The sequence below is a fragment of the Vanellus vanellus genome, assembly GCF_965231255.1.
Source record: "Vanellus vanellus genome assembly, chromosome: 6".
Taxonomy (NCBI): Eukaryota; Metazoa; Chordata; class Aves; order Charadriiformes; family Charadriidae; genus Vanellus; species Vanellus vanellus.
Genome location: NC_138911.1, coordinates 10,900,912 through 10,920,267, shown reverse-complemented (window position 1 = coordinate 10,920,267; position 19,356 = coordinate 10,900,912). Strand labels below are relative to the sequence as shown.

The window sequence follows — 19,356 nt, the reverse complement described above, 5'->3', positions numbered from 1 at the left end:
TTGTGCATGCAAAAAAAAGTGCCACTTTATAAATAGGTATAAATAATCGCTTATAAATCAGGTTGAATTGATGATGCACGTTGCTGTGGCTTCAGACTTTGTTAATTTTCTTAACACGTAATCATCTTTAGCATCCTCCTTAATGTTTCAAGTGGAGCATGGTTTTCCTTTAGCTGTGCTTACCTTCCAGACAGGATTGCCATAATAAAGTATCTGGGACACATATGGTTCTATTCAGAAATTAAGAAAAGGAAAGCTTGGTAAAGAACTACCAGCTCAGTATTGTCCTGTAATTGAATGCTGTTATTCAGCAGTTCAGCAATTCAGTTTCCCAGTGCCAGAAAGCAATGGGACTCCAGGAGTCAGAATGGGGAGCCCCATTACTACTTGTGAGTACGGCACGAAATAGGACTGTTGGCGGGCGAAAGCTGCTTTTAGGAGTGACGCAGTAGCTGCAGACCGATGTGTATCAGAGACTCCTTAGAACTGGCGAAGAATGTGGTTTTAGAATAGCGATGAGAGCTTGGTGTCTTTTTCTACAAGGAATCACATCTGATACCAAACCTGGGGGAGGAATGTTGTGTAGCACAGCTCAATAACCCTAAACAATAAATACCTCTCAGTTCTCCATACTTGCCTTTTGGCACTGGTACTTTAAATGAAGTTAAATTGGAAACTAGAAAGGTAACCACTTTCCACGACTTAGAAATAAGCCAGGGATGTGTCACTTCCCTCATCCTGCTCCAAGTTGAAACGGACACTTAAACATTTTACAGCTTCTGAAAAGTTTTAGTCTGTAGAAGACTTCATAGAAATTTGATTTTTAGCCCAAGTAATTGCTTTAGATTATCTTTTCATTACTGTCCCTCTTTGGAAGGACCCATAGCCCATAAAACTAGTTAATTTCTTACCAGTAGTTCTTTGTTTTTTTTTTTTCGATGGCTCATACCTCTCCTTTCCTCCACTTTTTAGCTTTTTATGTTCTTTTGCCTGATTTAGAGCTTAATCCTTCTTCCATTTGAGTTTTGGTAATTATTTCAGTAGGGAAGTATTTATAGGGAAGGGAGTACTTGAAGAACAAGTCCTGAATTTGGTAATATCACAAGTGCATCTCAATTCTGGCAACAGGATTCAGTGATTTTGTAGCTCTTGTTGACCAGCCTTTGTTTCACAAAAAAAAAAAAAAAAAAAAAAAAGAAGAAGAAAAAAGAAGAAGGAAATTTCACTTCCAGTATTGCCATGTCTATCGTGTCTGTGCCCAGAGCTTTCCTACACTTTGAGGGGAATTGTGACTTTATTCAGTTGTAAAGGGAGAAGTTACAAGTTACCTACAGCAGAAACAGACTATGAGATTGGTAAAAACACGTGCTTTACGCTTGCTGTTTGAGGATTTTGTTCAGTTATATGACTGATAATAAAAGCACACGGTCAAAACTGCATCCCAGCATTCAGAATGCAACTTGCCAAGCTGCAAAGAGCAGATTTAGTTTCTTTTGCAGATGGTCTATGAGTCTCATGTGGCATCATATTAAATTATATAGGCAGTCAGTCACTTGTTCTGAAGCGATGCTCTGAGCTGAGAGTTGTGATGTGCTTGGACCATTCTGTTGGAAAACAGGCTCTAAAGCTAATACAGCTTCTCCGAAGAGCAGCAGCAAAGGGGCCTGTAGAGCAAGGGGCTTCAGACACCTTAAAGGCTGCAGTTCTGGTGATGCACTATGAGGGTGGCCCAGCGACCCTATGATGGGCTGTGGAGCATTTTGCCCTAAAGGTAGGAGACTAGCCCGACTCATTCAGTTGTTTTTCATCTATGTTTCTGTAATACTTTAGGAGTATTGTTTTCTGACTTCTTATTTTTGCAATGATAGTTACTTTTGGTTTATAATATTTTGAGGATAAGAATGGGAGTTTATTTTCTTCTTGTCCTTGTCAGACTTCATTTTTCCTGGGTGAAAGAGGAAGAAAATATAGTAGTTTGTTAATTTTGAATGTTATTCCATGAAAATATTTCTGCAATATGTGATATTGCATAAGAGTATGTGTTTCTATTAACTTCAGTTTCATGCAAATTTAGTCCTTAAGTAATACTGGATCCAGTGTGAAAACAGTGATTTTTATCAGCTGAATTTCCCCTCAGGGAAAATTGTCATTTATGGTAAAAAGCGTGCTTGAGATGGCAATTTTCAAATGGGCTGTGTATCATGCAGTAGGTAAGTTCTAATATTCAAGTTTATTAAAATGAAAATTTTGTAGTACTAAACACTTTCTAATAGGAGTATTAACATAAGCTCATTTATGACATCAACAACAGAAGGCTGCAGATTATTTCTGTGAAACTCTGAATGTGTTGGTGCTGTGAAGTAAAACCCATTTAAGGTTGTTTACTTGGATGATTGAATTGCAATTTTTGGTGTGTTCACCTGCGAAGTAGGAAATACAGCCACAGCGCCTATTGGTATGAATGTTTTGCGTGCTGAAATTGATACATCGGTAATGACAGCCATCCATTAAATGCATTTAACAGGTAGGAGTTCACACAGAGTTTTTTTCCTTGTCCGACAACTCTTGACAGGTGGTATTAAGTGCCGCTCTGAACTTAGAGCTTGTTTGAGGTCTCTTGGAAAAGACAGTTGCAATGCATGTGCAGTTCAGAGCTGTGGTTTACCCTTACAGCGCTGGTGCTTACATTGCTTGCAACTTGTATCCTGATAAGAAACACGTGAACACCATAATCAGGTGAACAGTTCAGTAAGGTAATTTTTTTGAGACAGGGCATTTGGAAGTTGAAGCAGCTGTTTGAGTTTTATAAGGAAATGAGTAAGCTCAGGAATGTACAGGAGGGTACCAGGGAATACCTGTGACGGGCAAGGCACCGGGCTGGATGAGAATCATTGCTACTGGTTGTATGAAAAGAGGGTGTTCTCTTTGCTATGATACGGGGTTGGGAAGCGAGGTACGTGTATTCCTGTCTGTTCTACGTCAGGCTAAATGTAATGCTATAGACAGGTTTTTAAGGCTGTGTTTTAAGTGCCTTGCTTTCATTTTACAAATGAAATTTGTGTCTCCAGAAAGGAAACATGTAAATGTATCCTTTAATCTAGAAGTGTGTCACTTTCTATGCTGCAGAATGGGGATAATGCTATTTTCTTCTGCTGGTGGGATGTCAAGCTAATTAATTCTGATTAAGGGATTTGAGAACCTAGACTGGAAAGTGTTGATTTATTTCCTGTGCAAATTGAGAACTAACTCTGCTTTCCTAAGCCAAACATAGTTTCCAGTTTGTGCTACCAAAGTCCTGTCTTGCATCATCCTCTTACACTTTCATGTAAATGTGTTTTAGCAAAATACCACAGCCATACTATTGATCGCACCACACTGTGATTTGTGCCAGCTGACTGTCCTCCCTTTGCTCAGGGGTTGCCACAGCCCTAATATATTCCTCTTCATCCCTGAAATGACCCTTTACCCTATGTGGCTGGATGGCAACAGGAGGGCTTCCACACATCTTGATGATGCACACTGATATGAAATAAGAATAGGGAGACAAGTTTACATTTTCTGTAGTCCTTTCCGTAACAGTCCAAGTTTTTTTGCTGTCAAATGCGCGCTAACCTCCACATTGGTCAAGAGAACTCCAAAGGGTAGTTTACTCTTCAGTATGCTAGAAGATATATTTTTGCCATTTTAAGGTTTCATTTTTCTGCCCTTCACCAAATCCAGCCCATTTTCTTTAAGAATGTAGCTGGGTTTCTGTCGATCCAGCCAAAGCCACAGCCTGGTTTTTCCATGTTGAATGCCTGTCTTTAGATCCCAATTCCCAAATTAGATCCTGATTTAGTCCTTGACAAAAAAATTCCCTAGGACACGCTGCAGAGACTTTTAGAAACTATTTGTGTGTTAGGCACAAATATTAAAAATAGCGAGAAATTGAAAATCTTTAAAATGGAGGGGAAAAAAAGAAAGAATTAGACATTGCAGGTCAATTCTCATTTGTTGTACTGAATCTGAGAACTACAGTTAGATGCTCAGGATTGATGCAGAACGTACCAAAGCATGGACTGCAAGCTACCAGTTACGCAAATAAGTAATACATCTGCATTTTTGTATCCATTATTATTTTAATTTCTTCAGGTCACTCTTAATCCCATCTTCTTTCTGTTTGCTACTTGTCCAGCTTTGGTGTCACTCTCAAACTTTATCTTGGTTGACTTTGATACCAAAGTAAGATCTTGAAGCACGAGGAACTCTCAGAAGATTTTAAGGTGGTTTGGGTTTTGGTTTTTCCTTCTGGGATGTAGAAATACTTGGCCACTTACTACAAATCTTCTGATCCTTTGTTACAAAGTCACTCCTTGAAGATGGCCAGATGTTTATATTAAAACACAAGTAGCTCTAGAAACTACAGTTTGAAAATAGTGGCCATGTGTGATACGTAAACCAGTTCACAGTCCTTGAAAAGGAATGTATCTTTCCGGTAAATCTAGTCATTTTTCTACTTCTTCCAAGAAGAAGAAGAAGTCATCTAGATTATTGAGATGCAGTGAATTTGACGCATTTTTTTTTTCTCCTTCACAAACAAGGCTTATATGCACAAGAAGAAAAGAACAAGAAATTCAGGAAATCCTCAGCTTGCTACTAGTGTGCCCTCACATTCCTAAGAACTATTTTTGGGTTTTCCCTTAGGAATAGCTAGAACTTGTTGAGCTGGGAAAGACTTCTTGGAACAGATCTTTGGTTTTGTGTTTTCTGCACGAGCGCCTCTTGTTGATGTTGGAATAGCTACTATTAGCTGGTTGGTGATTCAGAGAACGAGACAAGTCAGTCCCATAAAATCAGCTTCTCCACAATATTTGGAAAAAACTGTTGCAGCAAGCTGGTGAGCATATAGAATGAACAATTGCCTCCACTTGGTTAGGGTTAGGACTACAAGAAGAGGTCTGTCTGACTCTCTTCTGGTTGTTGCTACCTGCAGATTTGTTATAACTCGAGAAATATCAAAATATTGGTGAGGAGGATACAAATGCTCTCCCTTCGGTCTCCATATAGCCCGAAGCACCCCAAGTAGTTCTGAGATATCTCAAGAGATAAGTTCTGAGATGTCTCAATAAATATCTCAATAAATTGGAAATGTTAGCTGTCAAAGGATTTGTTTCAATAAAATTTGTTGTGTTTAGGGATACCATGTGCAGACCAGTTAACAACCTGTAGGTATCTTTTGCACGAAGACCCCACCAACGTATCTGAGGCTGTTAGAGAAGTTTTCAGGATGGGATCAGATTCAGCGTCACACATTTTGATAAGGCCTTGGAATGGTCACAGTATTTCTCATATGCATGGTTTTTTTCTTCGTTGGGGAAAAAATCAGTGTCATTTGAATTCCTGTCTGCATTTGTTCCCAATGCTGTCTTGTGGGTTTTTTTCTGTGATGTTTTAAACACTCCTATAGGGTGACAGGCTTTTCAAAACGTGTGGAAATACTGCTTATGCATTGTAAAAGATGTGTTGAGAGGATGTGTCGGAATGAATGGAATGGCTGGCATCTGTGTTAGCTTGACGCTGCACTGCTTCTTACCTCTTAGAAACTACAGGAAAATTCTGACAAAGAACCTTCATCCCAGATGAAATGTGAAAGCATGTAAAGATTAATGAAACTACTCATGGCATGACGAAGAAACTCATGCGTATTCTTTAAAAGGATTGAGTTTACTCCTTGTTTTGGTGTTGTTTTTTACTTACTCAGACCAGACATCTGTCAATCTAAGGGTTTTTTTTCCCCTGCTAATTTCAAAAAAAGAAAGGGATAGCAAGCTAGTGACTGAGGTACTTTGGAGTAGCTTTGGACTTTAAAGAAAGTTCAAGGCAATAAGCATTTAATTTGTATTGCATACATGAAAATTAAATTATAGCATTTCTCCCATTCTTCTTTGTGAACAGCATTTCTCCCGTTCTTTTGTGTGTATGCCATGTTTGGTTTAATGGAGAAATGAGAAAAGAAAATAGATTCTTTTTTGGAGACTGGGTACTAATGCAGTAACATTAAAGGCAGGCACACTGTTGTCAGCCAGTTTGCATATTTATTTACTTTTACAAATGGTTGGCTTGGAGTCAGCAGTTAATGGAATGAGAATGATGTTCCTGTACAGATCATTTCCTGAGAAACATTTTCAATTACAAACATATCTCTGCTTTTCTTTCCTCATTTGTTATGTCTTGGAGCATAAATGGGGAGTAGCATTTACAACTTAAGGTTTATGTTCTGAAGACAATTTTAACAATGATCCCCACATAAAAAGGCCCCTTTGTAGTTGCAGACATATGCTTATGATGTTTTGTGCTGTGAATATCAAATTTCTGGTGGACGCTGTGTCACACTCTGCAAACTTGTAAACATCTATAAATCCATTGGATCATTTTAGTACCATGTGTAATGCAGATTTATTGTCTTTTGTGTGGATTTCTTTTGTTTTGGAGTTAAAGCTGAGCTGCCAAAATCCATATTGGATGAATTACGTATTCAAGAAAATTAGGCAGTACCATTTTAGATTAATATTTTCTTTTCCCTTTGTGGACTTATAAGATGCACACACACAAGCATTAGAAAATAACATTTTGGATGGATGACCCAGAAAGCAATTGCATAAGTTTACTTGACTAAATAGTGTTATTCTGTAAAAGCTTAAACTACAAATTTTTGAAAACGCTTTTGCTGTTTTTTCTCTTATTCGCTGGCCATCTTAGGTAATTTAGATCTCTTAATTCTCATGTTTGCCAGTACAAATTCAGAATTACTCCACTGAACTTATATTGGAGTATTAAACTGGAGTATGTCAGGGGGAATAGGGCTCATACTGAGCCAGTGAGCAGGTATAAATCAGCACAATTCCACTGAAATCTGTGTGGATACCCTTAGGTTAAAGAAAGAAAGGAAGTTAAAGAACTGCAGAAGTGTGTATATATATAATTATGTAGGTGCATATGCATCTATTTAAATCTCCTGGTCTTGAAAGATTCAGGTTAGAAGCATTGCGTCACTGTTCTCCTCCAACATTGGAGTTCGGTTCTAGTCAATCACAAACTTTCAGAATTGATCCATTAGTGTTATAGCACTTGGGTAGCTTTAGTTTTGTAAGTACGGAATCAATTACATAGAAAGACATGGCTGTAGCACTCAGAGGGGAGACCATTTAACACTACATCTTGCTGTATTTATTTTATGATTCTTTGGATAGATATGCTGAAATACGTCTAAACCACAGAGAGTACATTGGGTGATGTGGCATTTCTGAGCTCAGTTAAATAATAAGATGTGTTTTATTCTAATCAGAATAACATTAAGCTCTGAATACTAAACAGGGCAGCAAAAAGCCTTCAGCACACAAAATAAACAAGTAAAAAACCCAAATGAAACTGTCTAATAAATACAATGTGGAGCAACAGGCTGCATGTACTAGAGGAATTAAGCCAATTTAAACCGTATGGGCAGTACTCCACTTTCAGATGTGCTCGGCGTCCAGCGGTTTCAATGGCAGTTGGATGCACGCATCAAAGGGCAAAGTCTGGCTCAGAGCACCCGTGTGGATTTGATAGCGTAGGTTTATGACCTTGTAATCCTAGAGCATCTAAAACAGTAAGAACTCTATCCAGCTTAAAATAGCTGCTGTAGTTGTTCTTGATACAAGCTTATGGGCTCCCCGGCTCTGGGGCCAAATTTGGTACTGGCGTGATAGGAGGAAGTCTGTTGACAGCTGATAGCAGTGGAGTTGCACTTGATTACATCATAACAAATTTGGCATGTGGAGCTGAATCAGAAGTCTGAGCAGAAGCGTCCATTTCTTATCCAGAGTTAAAACTGGGACTCTCACATTGCCAATGCACAGAGATTTGTCCTGGCCACATGTAACTGTTGCTTTTAAGGGTCTTGCTTTAGAACTACGTTGAACGCCCAGTTCCGCTCAGCATGGTGACTGTAAAAAACACATGAAGGACTGGATTCTCCTCTCACATCCAAAAGGATAAAGTCCCTAATCATGCCAATATAAGCATGATGAGAACAAGCCGCATGGTAGCTGATGCACGCGGCTGTATCTAGGTCGCAGCAGAGGGTGAGAACAGAAAGGCGCTCTTAAATCTAATGGCTGGGGTCGTCCAGTGGCCAAGCATGCCCGACGTCAAGCAGACAATTCTGGGTACTGTCGTTCAGAGGAACTGCCACAGGTCCCAGTGCAGTGGTCTGCCTCTAGGCAACTGGTGTGGTATAGATGAACTGCTGTAGCTATGTCCCCTCATCCCTTCCTGAGTCTTCATACCGTACAACTCAGAGTGGAGGCCTTACTGATGCTCCAAGTCGTTCCTCAATGTATTTCAGTAAATTATTTTAGTTTCAGCTGCTGCAAAAAGTGTCCCAAACCTGCATGCTTTGTTTTTATTAAAATCCTAGATTGCTGAAGTGATTTTCATGAAAATTAATTAAAACAAATTAATGAAAAGCAGCTGAAAAATTGATTCCTTGGCTGAAACTGTGGTATGTAAACTCTTAACCTCAATCACATTTTTGTGGTTCCTCTATAAACACCTACATGTATAATAGTGGTTTGTCATGGAACTTTTTTGATGGAAATTCTTAGAAAGTGAGGCTATACTACATAATACATTTTCTCTCCCTTTACATGATATAATGCACGTGTTCTTACCTGCTCCTTTTAGTAGTAGTATTAATCTGTAGTTAAATCTTTTCAGTATCGGGAAAGAAATTTAAAAGATGCTATCAAGCTCAAGGTTTCTCCATCATGTTTTCTACTTGTAGGGGACAGGAGGGCAGGACGAGTCTTTATTATGGGACTAGTGCCGACCTTGGGCATGAGTTGTGCACTGCAGAATGGGTTGGCTGAGGAGGAGTTATCCTCTCTGGCAAACTGGATCCATCTGGGATCTTTGGATCATCTGGAGGTGTGTTGGGTAGGTTCTGCATATGGCTTGGGCAGGTGTGAGAAATGCACGTGATTCGGGTGAGCCACTTGGGGGAACAAAATTACCTCTTATGTATACCTGCATACAGCAAAGCAGGACTTGGCCGCTACTGTACAATAAATATAGCACTTGCAATGCATTCTAGAATAGATCAATGTATTAGTTTCTCATGTATATTTATTTTTATTTGTATTTTATATTCTCTTCCCATACAAAGATACGGTGATTTTTTTGTTTGCTTTCTCTTATTTTCAGAAACTCTGATAATACGATGAAGGTCATGTTATTAAAAGTATAATGTAATACTTGTGCACACTGGAGGACAAATATGGGGAGGTGCAGTGGGCCTTGTCAAGAATGTTTCAAAACATTCAGCCTTGAAAAGTTCACTCGGTCTCCCCAGAGAAGTGTCAGCAAGCTCTGCCAGTGGTTTACTCCCTGGAGAGAGGAGCCGAAAGCTTTCCCCCCCATCCTACACTAGGAAAATGAGCTGACTGCTTCCTCCAGTGTGTCTTGCCCCAAAAGAGAGGAGCCAAAAGCTTTCCCCACCATCCTTCAGTAGGAAAATGAGCTGACCGCTTCCTCCAATGTGTCTTGCCCCAAGCAGAGCATCTAGCCCTTTGGGACAGAAGAGCTCAGTGGAGCCAGTTGGCTTGAATAGATTTTATTTACTATGCTCCCTCTTGGGATTGATGTTGTAAAAACGTTTTCTGCTTAGGAACCTTTGTGCGGAAGTCCTCCACGAACTAAACATTTCAGAACAGAAAGACCTCCACATGGAAGTTTTCTATCCACTGTCGTTTTTATGCCCATAACCATTTTGAACCAAAATAAAAAAAAAAAATAAAAATCAAAGAGGTTAATAAAACTCTCAGTGATTTTCTCTAAGGAGTGCTAGCAGTTCAAAAGATTGCCATTAAGTGTAAACAGTTCCTGAGATTGTACATGCTAGACCAAATTCATCCTTGCTATAACTCCTCGGAACTCAATGAAGTTACATAAGGGATTAATTTGGTCCATTGCTCTCAGCCATCAGTTTTAGAGGATATACAACAATCCAGGGAACTGTTATTGTCAACATTATTTTATGACTCTTTAGAGCTGCTCAGTATTTGTATTTTACAGATCAACAAGCAGGGTGAGTGTATGGAATGAAGTTAGTGTTTCAGTATTGAAGGTAGTGGATTTTTCAAAGTTCTTTTTGTACAATTAGAATTAGTAACCGTTCTAACAGCCCTTATTACTATGATTCCTACGTAGATGCCTGAATACAGCTACACAGACTCTTGAAACATGCACAGCCATTTCTTCTGTCAGAGCACAATATATTTCACAAAGCACAGAAAATATTTGGAAGGTTTTAAGTACTGTTATCACACCAACTGACTAATTATCACAGTGTTCATGTGAAACTTAGGTGTACTTATTGCACACAGGAAGTTAAGGCAGAGAGGTAATAGTATTTTCCAAAAGCTAACTTACGAGGCAGTCACAGGGCCAGGATCAAAACACAAGATCTCTACTGTCACTTTCTACTTTTCTGTTTTCTCTTAACCTAAATGTTTCTGCAGTTTTCAAAATAAACTAAGGAAGGCTTCAGGTAATAAATCTGAAATGTTAGATGGTGAATCTGCATCTGCACATAAATCATATATTTTAGTTCATGTCAGAAGATGTATACACCTACCTGAATCTTTAGGACACACGTAGGGTGGTTGAATTAACTTATTTTAGTTTAAACTCTGACCAGAACAGTTGTGCTAACAACCAGTTCTGTTCAAGGTCTGTACACTGGAAAATTAGTGGTCAAAACAACATTACTAACTTGTTGTTCATAAGACAGTGAGCCTCTTTCCTGGTTTAGTAAATCAGGTTTGCACTGATTTCTTGGTTACAAAGCGGATACAAACTTGTCTGATCGCCAAAGTGGGTTACCTTCCCTGCACAGTGCCATGTGTTCTTTCGTAGCGGTAGGATTAGCCTATTGGCTTTTTTGTATTTATTCTCTTGTTATGGAAGCATGCTTCGGTAGTGAAGGCAGGGGTTTGTCTCTGCAACCTATTAAAGTCTGGGTCACCAAGAAGCATGAATGAAGTTTTGCTGAACTGTACCAGGTACAGAACCTGTACATTACAGGACTAGTGGCAGGACGGCTTTAACACTTCTCTGGATCTCTCTGTTCCTATGTCATCAGAGCACGTATTACACGAACATTGATTTTTTGAAGCATTAGGGGACTTTGGCTGAGTAAGAACTCATCCATATTTCCTGACAACTGTGGGCATCTCCAGATGATGGGATTTTGGTTTACTTCCCCATTCCCATGTCCAAGTTCTTTGTCAACCTATGTCTGGACTCCCCACTAAGGCAGTACTTTTCAGGGTTCATCATCTTACACCCTGTGTCCTGCTGCTGTGGTTTCTGCTAAAGAAAGCCCAAGAACAGAGGGCAGAAGCATCCCAGTCTGTTCCAGCTGTTCTCTGACCTGAGCAACGGAGGGAGCCATGTGCTGCAACTGCACCTTCAGTCCTAAATAGTTTATCAGTCTGGCAGCTCCCATGTTGGATATATAGCCAGACCCGACTCCTCTCAAGTAGATAAACTAGAAGCATCTCCAGAGCAAGGGTGACATAGCTGCGAGCAGTAATCATTTCCCTCAGCTAAAATGATTCATTAGTGTTAAAATGTCAGGACCATTCAAATGCAAGTGAGCTTTTTAAAATTTGAAGACAATGGGCCTTATCCTGGAAAAGATTTGAGGAAATCGCATTGATTCCAGTGTCATTTTGCACGAAAAATCTACTCGTTCAAGTAAAGGTTTGTTGGCTGGGCCTCCCATTTTTGTTAGCTGTATTTTATTGCTGTAATTACACCTAGTGGCGTGTCTAATAGTCATGTCCCTATAAAGAAATTAAGACAATTAATGCTACTTTCAACATGAGTGAAATAGTAAGTGAAATTGAATTGAAATTTGACCAAGCTCTTCTTTTTTATTTCCTAGTATCTGAATTACAGGAAGAAGGAATAAATGCCATTAACTTACCTCTCAGTCCAATTCCATTCGAACTAGACCCTGAGGACACTATGCTAGGTAATTCACAACAATTTTACATCTCAACATAACAGCTTGATGTAAAATAGTGTCATGCCTGTAATAGTTTCTAATATCTTTCTTTTAAACCTTCTAGAGGAAAATGAAGTCCGAACAATGGTTGATCCAAATTCAAGAAATGACCCAAAATTACAAGAACTAATGAAGGTAATGAAAACCATGTAAACACTTTCAGGGAAGTGAAATTATTTTTTAATGCTATCCCTGCCTCCTTCATTTGAACACTTCAAAGCACTGTGTAGGTGTTAATGAAATGAAACCACGTGGTGTATACATCCCAGTGAAATGGGCAGGTCATTTGTTGCAGTATCTTTCTCTAGATAATGACACAGAGAGACTTAAGAATTTAGATTAAAATTCTGAGTCCAGATTCTTAGTCCCATCCCACCCCCAGTCTAAGATGACACTGACTTCCCTCATACTCATTGTGATTCTTGAGGTTAGAACTTCAGCATGAAGCTTCATTAGAATCAACCTCAACACCTTTTGCCTCACAATAAGATGTGGAAATACTACGGAAAGCAAAGGGCAGATTTCACTCCAGAAGGCACAGCATTGATCTGGTATTTGTCTAGACCTTGTGGTGCATTGACACAACCACCTTAGAAAGTCCTTCCGAAGTCCTTCCTATTTTCTTCTGATGGCATTTCAGACTGATTGTATTTTGAGTCATTGCAGCTTTGGTATTTTTTCTGCTAAATATTTTCATCATTGTACAAAATGACATGTGTTTTAAATTGCAAATGAATAGTGTATAATACTGCCAAATTTGTGTTTCCCATATAGGTATTAATTGACTGGATTAATGATGTGTTGGTTGGAGAGAGGATTATTGTGAAAGACTTGGCTGAAGACCTGTATGATGGACAAGTATTGCAGAAATTATTTGGTAAGAAAAAATATATGTGCATGCTGTTGGGGCACTTTGTCAGTAAGTGGATCACTTGTTCCTACTTAGGAGCCTTGGTGTCATCTTACATTTATGCCACTAAGTGATATAAAAATAGCATTGTATTATGAGACTCTTGAGCATTAGGCTGTATGCACAGTCCTTACAGCTACAGTGCAATGTGTGGTGCTCTGTAGTTGATGAGAACAGCATAAAGCCTACCTGGGGTGCTAGAGAGGGAGAGTTCTTGTCTTGGCAACAGTATTCACTCCAATTAAATTTATTATCTGCATATGTGCTGTACAAACTTAACTGTGTTACAAGTGGAAAGTAAATTTGAAGGCAAGGGTATTTTCAGTACAACAGTGGATGTTTTTAATCTCTGCTGGTTCCATACTATAGTTTATTCACATTGCGAAGTTCCTCTGGAAAGTTGGAATTTCTTTCTGATTTGATGTCTGGCTTTTAACGTTACTGAGGTAATGGTACCCAGTGGACTGCAAACTGAGCTTCAGCTGAGAAACAGATAGAGAAAAGAAACTGCTAATGCAGAGCTGGCATGTGCTTTTTTAACTGTTGGCTTGGAAGCCATTTTCTTAGTTATTACAGCTCATAAAGTCTCCAGTAAATTTCTTTTCAGTATCTTAAATGAATCTTGAAACATCACGTGAGCACTTCTAATAAAGACTACACAGATGATTCCCTTCTATGAATGTTTAAGCTATTGAATATATTGTGATGGACTGGATATGCCCCAGACTGAACAATTTGATTCTCATGGGCAGACCTCCAGTGACTTCACCCAACCCCCCAAAAAAGCGTATCAGATACAGCCTGACTCTAAATATGTGTATACTGATCCAGCACCTGATGATTTCAGTGGAATCTTACCCTTAATTCCTTGTGGATCAGGTCTACGCTAATGACAGACTTTGGTCTTGTTGTGAGACTATACACAGATTGATTTCTGTGGAGGCACAAGAAAGCCATGGAGATAGCGGTCTCTTAGGCAGGATTCATAGTCCCGTACCTCAGACTCAATCTCTTTGGGAAGGTATTTAGCTGGCTTTGATGAGAACAAGATCACCTCTTACCAAGCTTAATAAGATATTCTTTCATTGAAGTAAATTGATAGGTGACCAAGCATTTTGTTTCTAGTGTTGTTATCAGGGAGCTTTTACTGCTAAATTTTCTTTCTTTACTATGTAATGGTGAACACTAAGCTGTGTATGTATATAGCTAGCAATCTGTACTAATTATTAACAAACCAATTCATAAAGTATTTTAAAATCTACTGCAAATTTTGAGTGCAGAAAAGGTCTGTGGTTTCATAGAAAGGAATTTCCCAAGGTTTTAGTTGTTTTCATGCCTCCAGAAATGCTTATTTGCATTTCTTGGGTGCATCCTTCACCTTTATGAATATGTCACTTCACTTTTATCACAAATGGGCCAAGTAAAATGTTTAAATCTCCCGAGTCTGAGGGTGGAGGCAGGAGGCTGAGACTGATGAAATAAATCTTCTTAAAGTTGGTATCCGTTTCCTACGTTTGCTGGTCTGCTGTACAAGCTGCTTGCTTACAGAATACCCTTTATCCAGTAGCAATACAAGCAATGGGCCTTACCTCGGAGTCTGGTGTTCCCTAAAGGGAGTTGCAGCAAATATTCATTAGCCAGTAGTGTGGCTTTCTTAATACTTCCCCTTCCCCTTGGCAATGGGTAAATAAAGGGAAAATGGGAACTGTATCTTTAGGAGTTCAGATGTGTTGGGGAAAGTGGCTCTGGAAGAAAAAACCAAATAATTTTAAAACTAGGAAGTCTAGCTTGAATGTACATCTGGGTGCATGGAATGTCTTTGTGTTCTTCATGGAGTTAATGTTTTTTTCTTCTGTTTTTTCTTCTATTATCACTTCAGAGAAACTCGAAAGTGAGAAGCTGAATGTTGCTGAAGTTACTCAGTCTGAAATTGCTCAGAAACAGAAGCTACAGACAGTGCTTGAAAAGATCAATGAAACCCTTAAACTCCCTCCAAGAAGCATTAAATGGAACGTTGACTGTAAGTCCTGTGTTTTCTATGCTGTTCTCATTTGTTGACACCCGACAGTTTATAGCTACTATCTGGAATTCTGAAATATCCAATGATAAAGGAAGGCTGAAACCTGGTATTTATGGTAGGAGCTGCTCTGCAGGGCACTTCCAGATGTGGTACACTCTACCCTCTTTACTGGGGCTCAGCCTCCAATTTAAATAAACTGTCTTTTCTGAGTTTGTCAAAGTATGGTATTTCTGCTCCTAAGTCCATATGCATACCAGCTTAGGTTTTCTGTCACTTAACTGTTTTGTTGAAACAGGCAAGTACCTGCATAAATGCGAGTAAATAGGTGGAAGGAGAGTTAGGTCTCTAGGACTCTTTATCTGTGTAATATTTGCAACATAGACATGAATAATATTTCTGATAGTTTAAGGCTAAATCTGAACCACTGATTTTGGTTACAAAACTCTCATTAAGATTAGGACTGCACCCTTCCTATTTTATTGTATTAAAAATGAACATAGGAATATCTAACAGAAATTCCTTCAGTGGCCCAACACAAGACATTATAGTGCATACATGTTGCAGAAAGCAGGTTATCAGCAGCTTTAGAAAATTCAGCCTCTCAGTCTGTTTTAAGTTTGGTATCCAGAATTTCACGCTAGTGAATACCTTGACCAATATATAGCAGTGGCCGGGTCTTCTATACCTGTCTTGAGCTGACCTGTTTTGTATCTCGTTCCATTCACAACAAATTAGTCAGAGGGAGAGAAATAGCTCGAGGGAGGAAGAGCGAGCATGAGGTGTCTCCAACTTTCCCCTTCATGTGGTCCCACCAAGTTTTCTTTCCCAATCTCTCTTCAACCTCCTCCCAGGTTTTTTCCATTCCCTGTTATGCAGCTGGAGGCAGGGTGTTTGGAGTGGCCTGACAATTTAACTTCTAGTTTTAATTTAATGTTTTACATGTGTTTTAGAGCTAGAGATAGACAGCAGCAGCTGGAGCCAGCTGTAGCACACACCGGTGCTAGGCAGACAGACATCTTTTTAGTGTTCTGCTAAAGCACCTCATCCGTGACCGCTGGCACCCCAGCAAAATTTGACAGCATTGCTGCATTTTATATGAATGGTTATCTCCACGGCATAGTTGAGACTTGCATTGGAAGATAACGAGGAAGGATACTTTAGTGAATCTGATCCTGCTTTAGCAGTGAAGTAAGGCAGTAGTTATTGGTTAGTTCAAGTACAAAAAAATGTAAGTGAACTGTAGTGTAGCCATCACTACAGGATCATTTAGGAATACTACTCTGGGGAAGACTATAAATGCAAAAACAAAATAGAAGAAGAAGAAAGGCAATAATAGGAATTAGAAATTATTCACTTTCATGCCAATGGTTTGATACTTGATTAAGGATTTCCTACAGTATGGCTTTTGATATCTTGTAAGTTGTGTTAGTGTTAACTACCCATATGAAACCTGCTGTGAAAAAGCTTCAATAACAAGAACTATAATAACTTCATGAGGAATGTTTGAGTCATTGAGTTTAGTAAGTTATTGCTTAAGGCCTCTGCCAAAATAGGCTCGTTTATCATCCTGCAGACATTGTGACACTTAAAAATGAATAAGTGCATGTTATGAGTACAAAAATATCTTTCTGATAGTCCATAAATCCTTATTGAAATAAAGGGAATAAAGGAAAGGCAAGGAGAATGCAGAGACAGCACTTAACCTGCCGTATGTGAAATCTGGCTTTTGGATTAGCTTTAGATTTCCATCTACACAAGCCTGTGGCATCCAGACATTTTGCAAAAAAGTAACGCTTTGGTGCTGACGCATATTACTGACAGGGCTGCATTTGCATGACCTATTGAGCAGGAGGAGACCAGTAAAGGTGAGGTGCCTTAAAAGTGCCCCCTGGGTCCAGGTGGCAAGAGGAAGAGTGTCCCATAATCCCTACATCCTAAAGAGTAAAAATATGTGCCCTAGTTACTTTGCAGTTTGTAACTTGTGCTTTTAATATCTATTTCAGCTGTTCATGCTAAAAGTCTGGTAGCAATACTTCATCTTCTGGTTGCATTATCACAGTATTTTCGAGCACCAATCAGACTCCCAGATCATGTGTCCATTCAGGTTGTTGTTGTGCAGGTAAGAGCGCTTGGTAAAGTTGTGAAATTGACTGAGGGATTTCTTGAAAAATACATTTAGAGTTTCTGTTTGGGCGGGCATGTGTGTGTGTGTCTTTGGCTGACAAGAAACACTAGTGCGTCTTCCCTGCTGACAATGCTTCAACCAGAAAAAGGCAGAAGTGCTTTCCCAGATTGAGCTGTGGCTCAGAATATCTTATTTTGATTGTGAAGTGGCCAGGCTCTGACATTAAAAATATACGAAGCATTATTATTGTTGGAATGTGTTTGTTTATCACCCAATATGATCTCTAGAATTATTATTTTTCCCATTTTTGATGGTCTTCTCACTTGTGTAGAGATTCAAATCATTCTTGGCACTGAATGATGAATTGTCACTGTTTATTACATTCAGATTCATGTTAGGTGACTAAGTATTCTTTTTCAGCCTTGTGCATGCTAATTTAGTCTGATTACAGTGTTGGCTTTCTCATAAGCATGCAAAAAAACCCCATCAACTAAATCTTTTGTGTCAGTCTCCTTATTGGAGCCTCATCCATCCAAACTTCATGTTATTCCGTTCATCGTTTTTCTTTCAGTTGGACTTGTGCTTGCTCTCTTATTTGGCCTGTTCCTATTTAATCTGCTTTTCTTTCTCTCCGATTAACTTTGCCTTTATTTTTCACACTGTAACTGTCTGTATTTATGTGTTTTAACTGATGTATCTGGTGCAAAGAGCTATTGGTCAAGTTTTGCGTGACTGAAAATCTGTGGGACAGATCCGAGAAAGTAACCACTCCTTTTTCCAGCATTCAAATCAGACGAGTTTTGTAATTTGGGGAGAAATCAGAAGGAGAGTCTCTGGTGGATGTATCACTGACGCCTGATAATGACTCACTGACTCTCAGACTCTGCTTCACGGGTTTCTCCATAGAGGATGAAAGAGAACCCCAGCAAATCTGCACTTACATGTCTAAGGCTTCAGAGGAACATAACGTTCAAACGCTTTCCTTTTGGTTATTATAAATACATTAATTACACTAGTTTATCTCAAAGTCCTCAAAAACAGCTTAAGAAATCAGGAGTGCAGTGGTCAGGGCATCTTTGGGATGAGAAACTAAACCAGAAAAAGAGCAGAGTCTTAAAATAAAGAACCAGATCTTGCATTCTGCTGTCACTCCGTATGTCCAGACAAAATTCCCATTGAAATCAATGGATGTAATTGTCCTCTTGTTTAATAGGCTAATGTAGTTCAACAGCAAATCCACTGAAGTCAGTAGAGATAAACCAATTTAAAAACAATAAGTAGTGGGAGAATCTGGCTCACTGTTTTGCCTCTTAGCTACACAGCTGTAGCTCAGGCGCCAGTGAATTGCAGAGAAAGCAGTTGCACCAGAATGAAATACAAGCGATGTTGCAGAAGATTTTGCCCTGCAGACCCAGTCCTTGGTGAAAGCCAATCAGTGGAACTCCAAGGCTATGCTGATTCCTATTAACATAGGGTGGGGGCCAGTATTCTTACTGTAATTGTGTTTGAGACATTTTTAATTTTTATTTTATGGTGGGTGGGTTTTTTATTTTTATTTTTTAAATGTCTTTCATGTCCTGTGGGATTGGTTCTATATACTTCATCATGTACCCTTTGAACTCAATGAAAGTTTTAATCAACAATCAGCCGATCCAAAACCCTAATTTTAGCATTTAAACTTGCCCGCCTCATGGTCTAAACCCTCATACATTCTGTAAAGTAAGGTCATGCCTAGGGAAAATCAACAGACTATGTGGTAGATGGTTTTAAATTCTACTCTGTACAGTTTGATAAAGGGAGTTGGAGAGAGAAAGAGAGAGAAATAAAGGAATGAAGTACTTTTATGAAGTCTTTAAGGAAGACTACACTAATTCAATTAATGATATTGTTAGATTTAGAAACACATAACATGTGAGGGTTGCTGTGTTGGATGAGTGTAGTTTATTGAAATAGAAACAAAGATATTTCTGAAAGAAAAAATGTGCTCATGCCCAACAGGTAATCAGCACAGTTCTTATGAAAACTTCTTTCCTTTGGCTGCTTTGTACAAAAGCTGTTAGCAATGAGAGTAATGTGAAAGCTGGGTTATAAGATTATTTGGGAAAAAATGGGTTGGTTGGACCTTTGTAGCTATTTTGTTATATTATTTTCCTTCCATACTAATAGAATGAATAACTTTGAACAAAGTCCAGGCTTTGTTTGATTATTTC

At 39.0% G+C, this 19,356-nt stretch overlaps 1 protein-coding gene across 1 annotated transcript in view; it reads left to right on the top strand.

Moving 5' to 3' along the window:
- Window positions 1-19,356, top strand: part of PARVA (parvin alpha) — a 67,862-nt gene that overhangs the window by 35,564 nt on the left and 12,942 nt on the right. Inside the window, exons 2-6 of the mRNA XM_082485281.1 lie at window positions 11,969-12,058; window positions 12,156-12,226; window positions 12,866-12,968; window positions 14,881-15,021; window positions 17,025-17,140. Of these exons, the coding sequence (XP_082341407.1) occupies window positions 11,969-12,058; window positions 12,156-12,226; window positions 12,866-12,968; window positions 14,881-15,021; window positions 17,025-17,140 (521 nt within the window). The remainder of the gene's footprint in view (window positions 1-11,968; window positions 12,059-12,155; window positions 12,227-12,865; window positions 12,969-14,880; window positions 15,022-17,024; window positions 17,141-19,356) is intronic.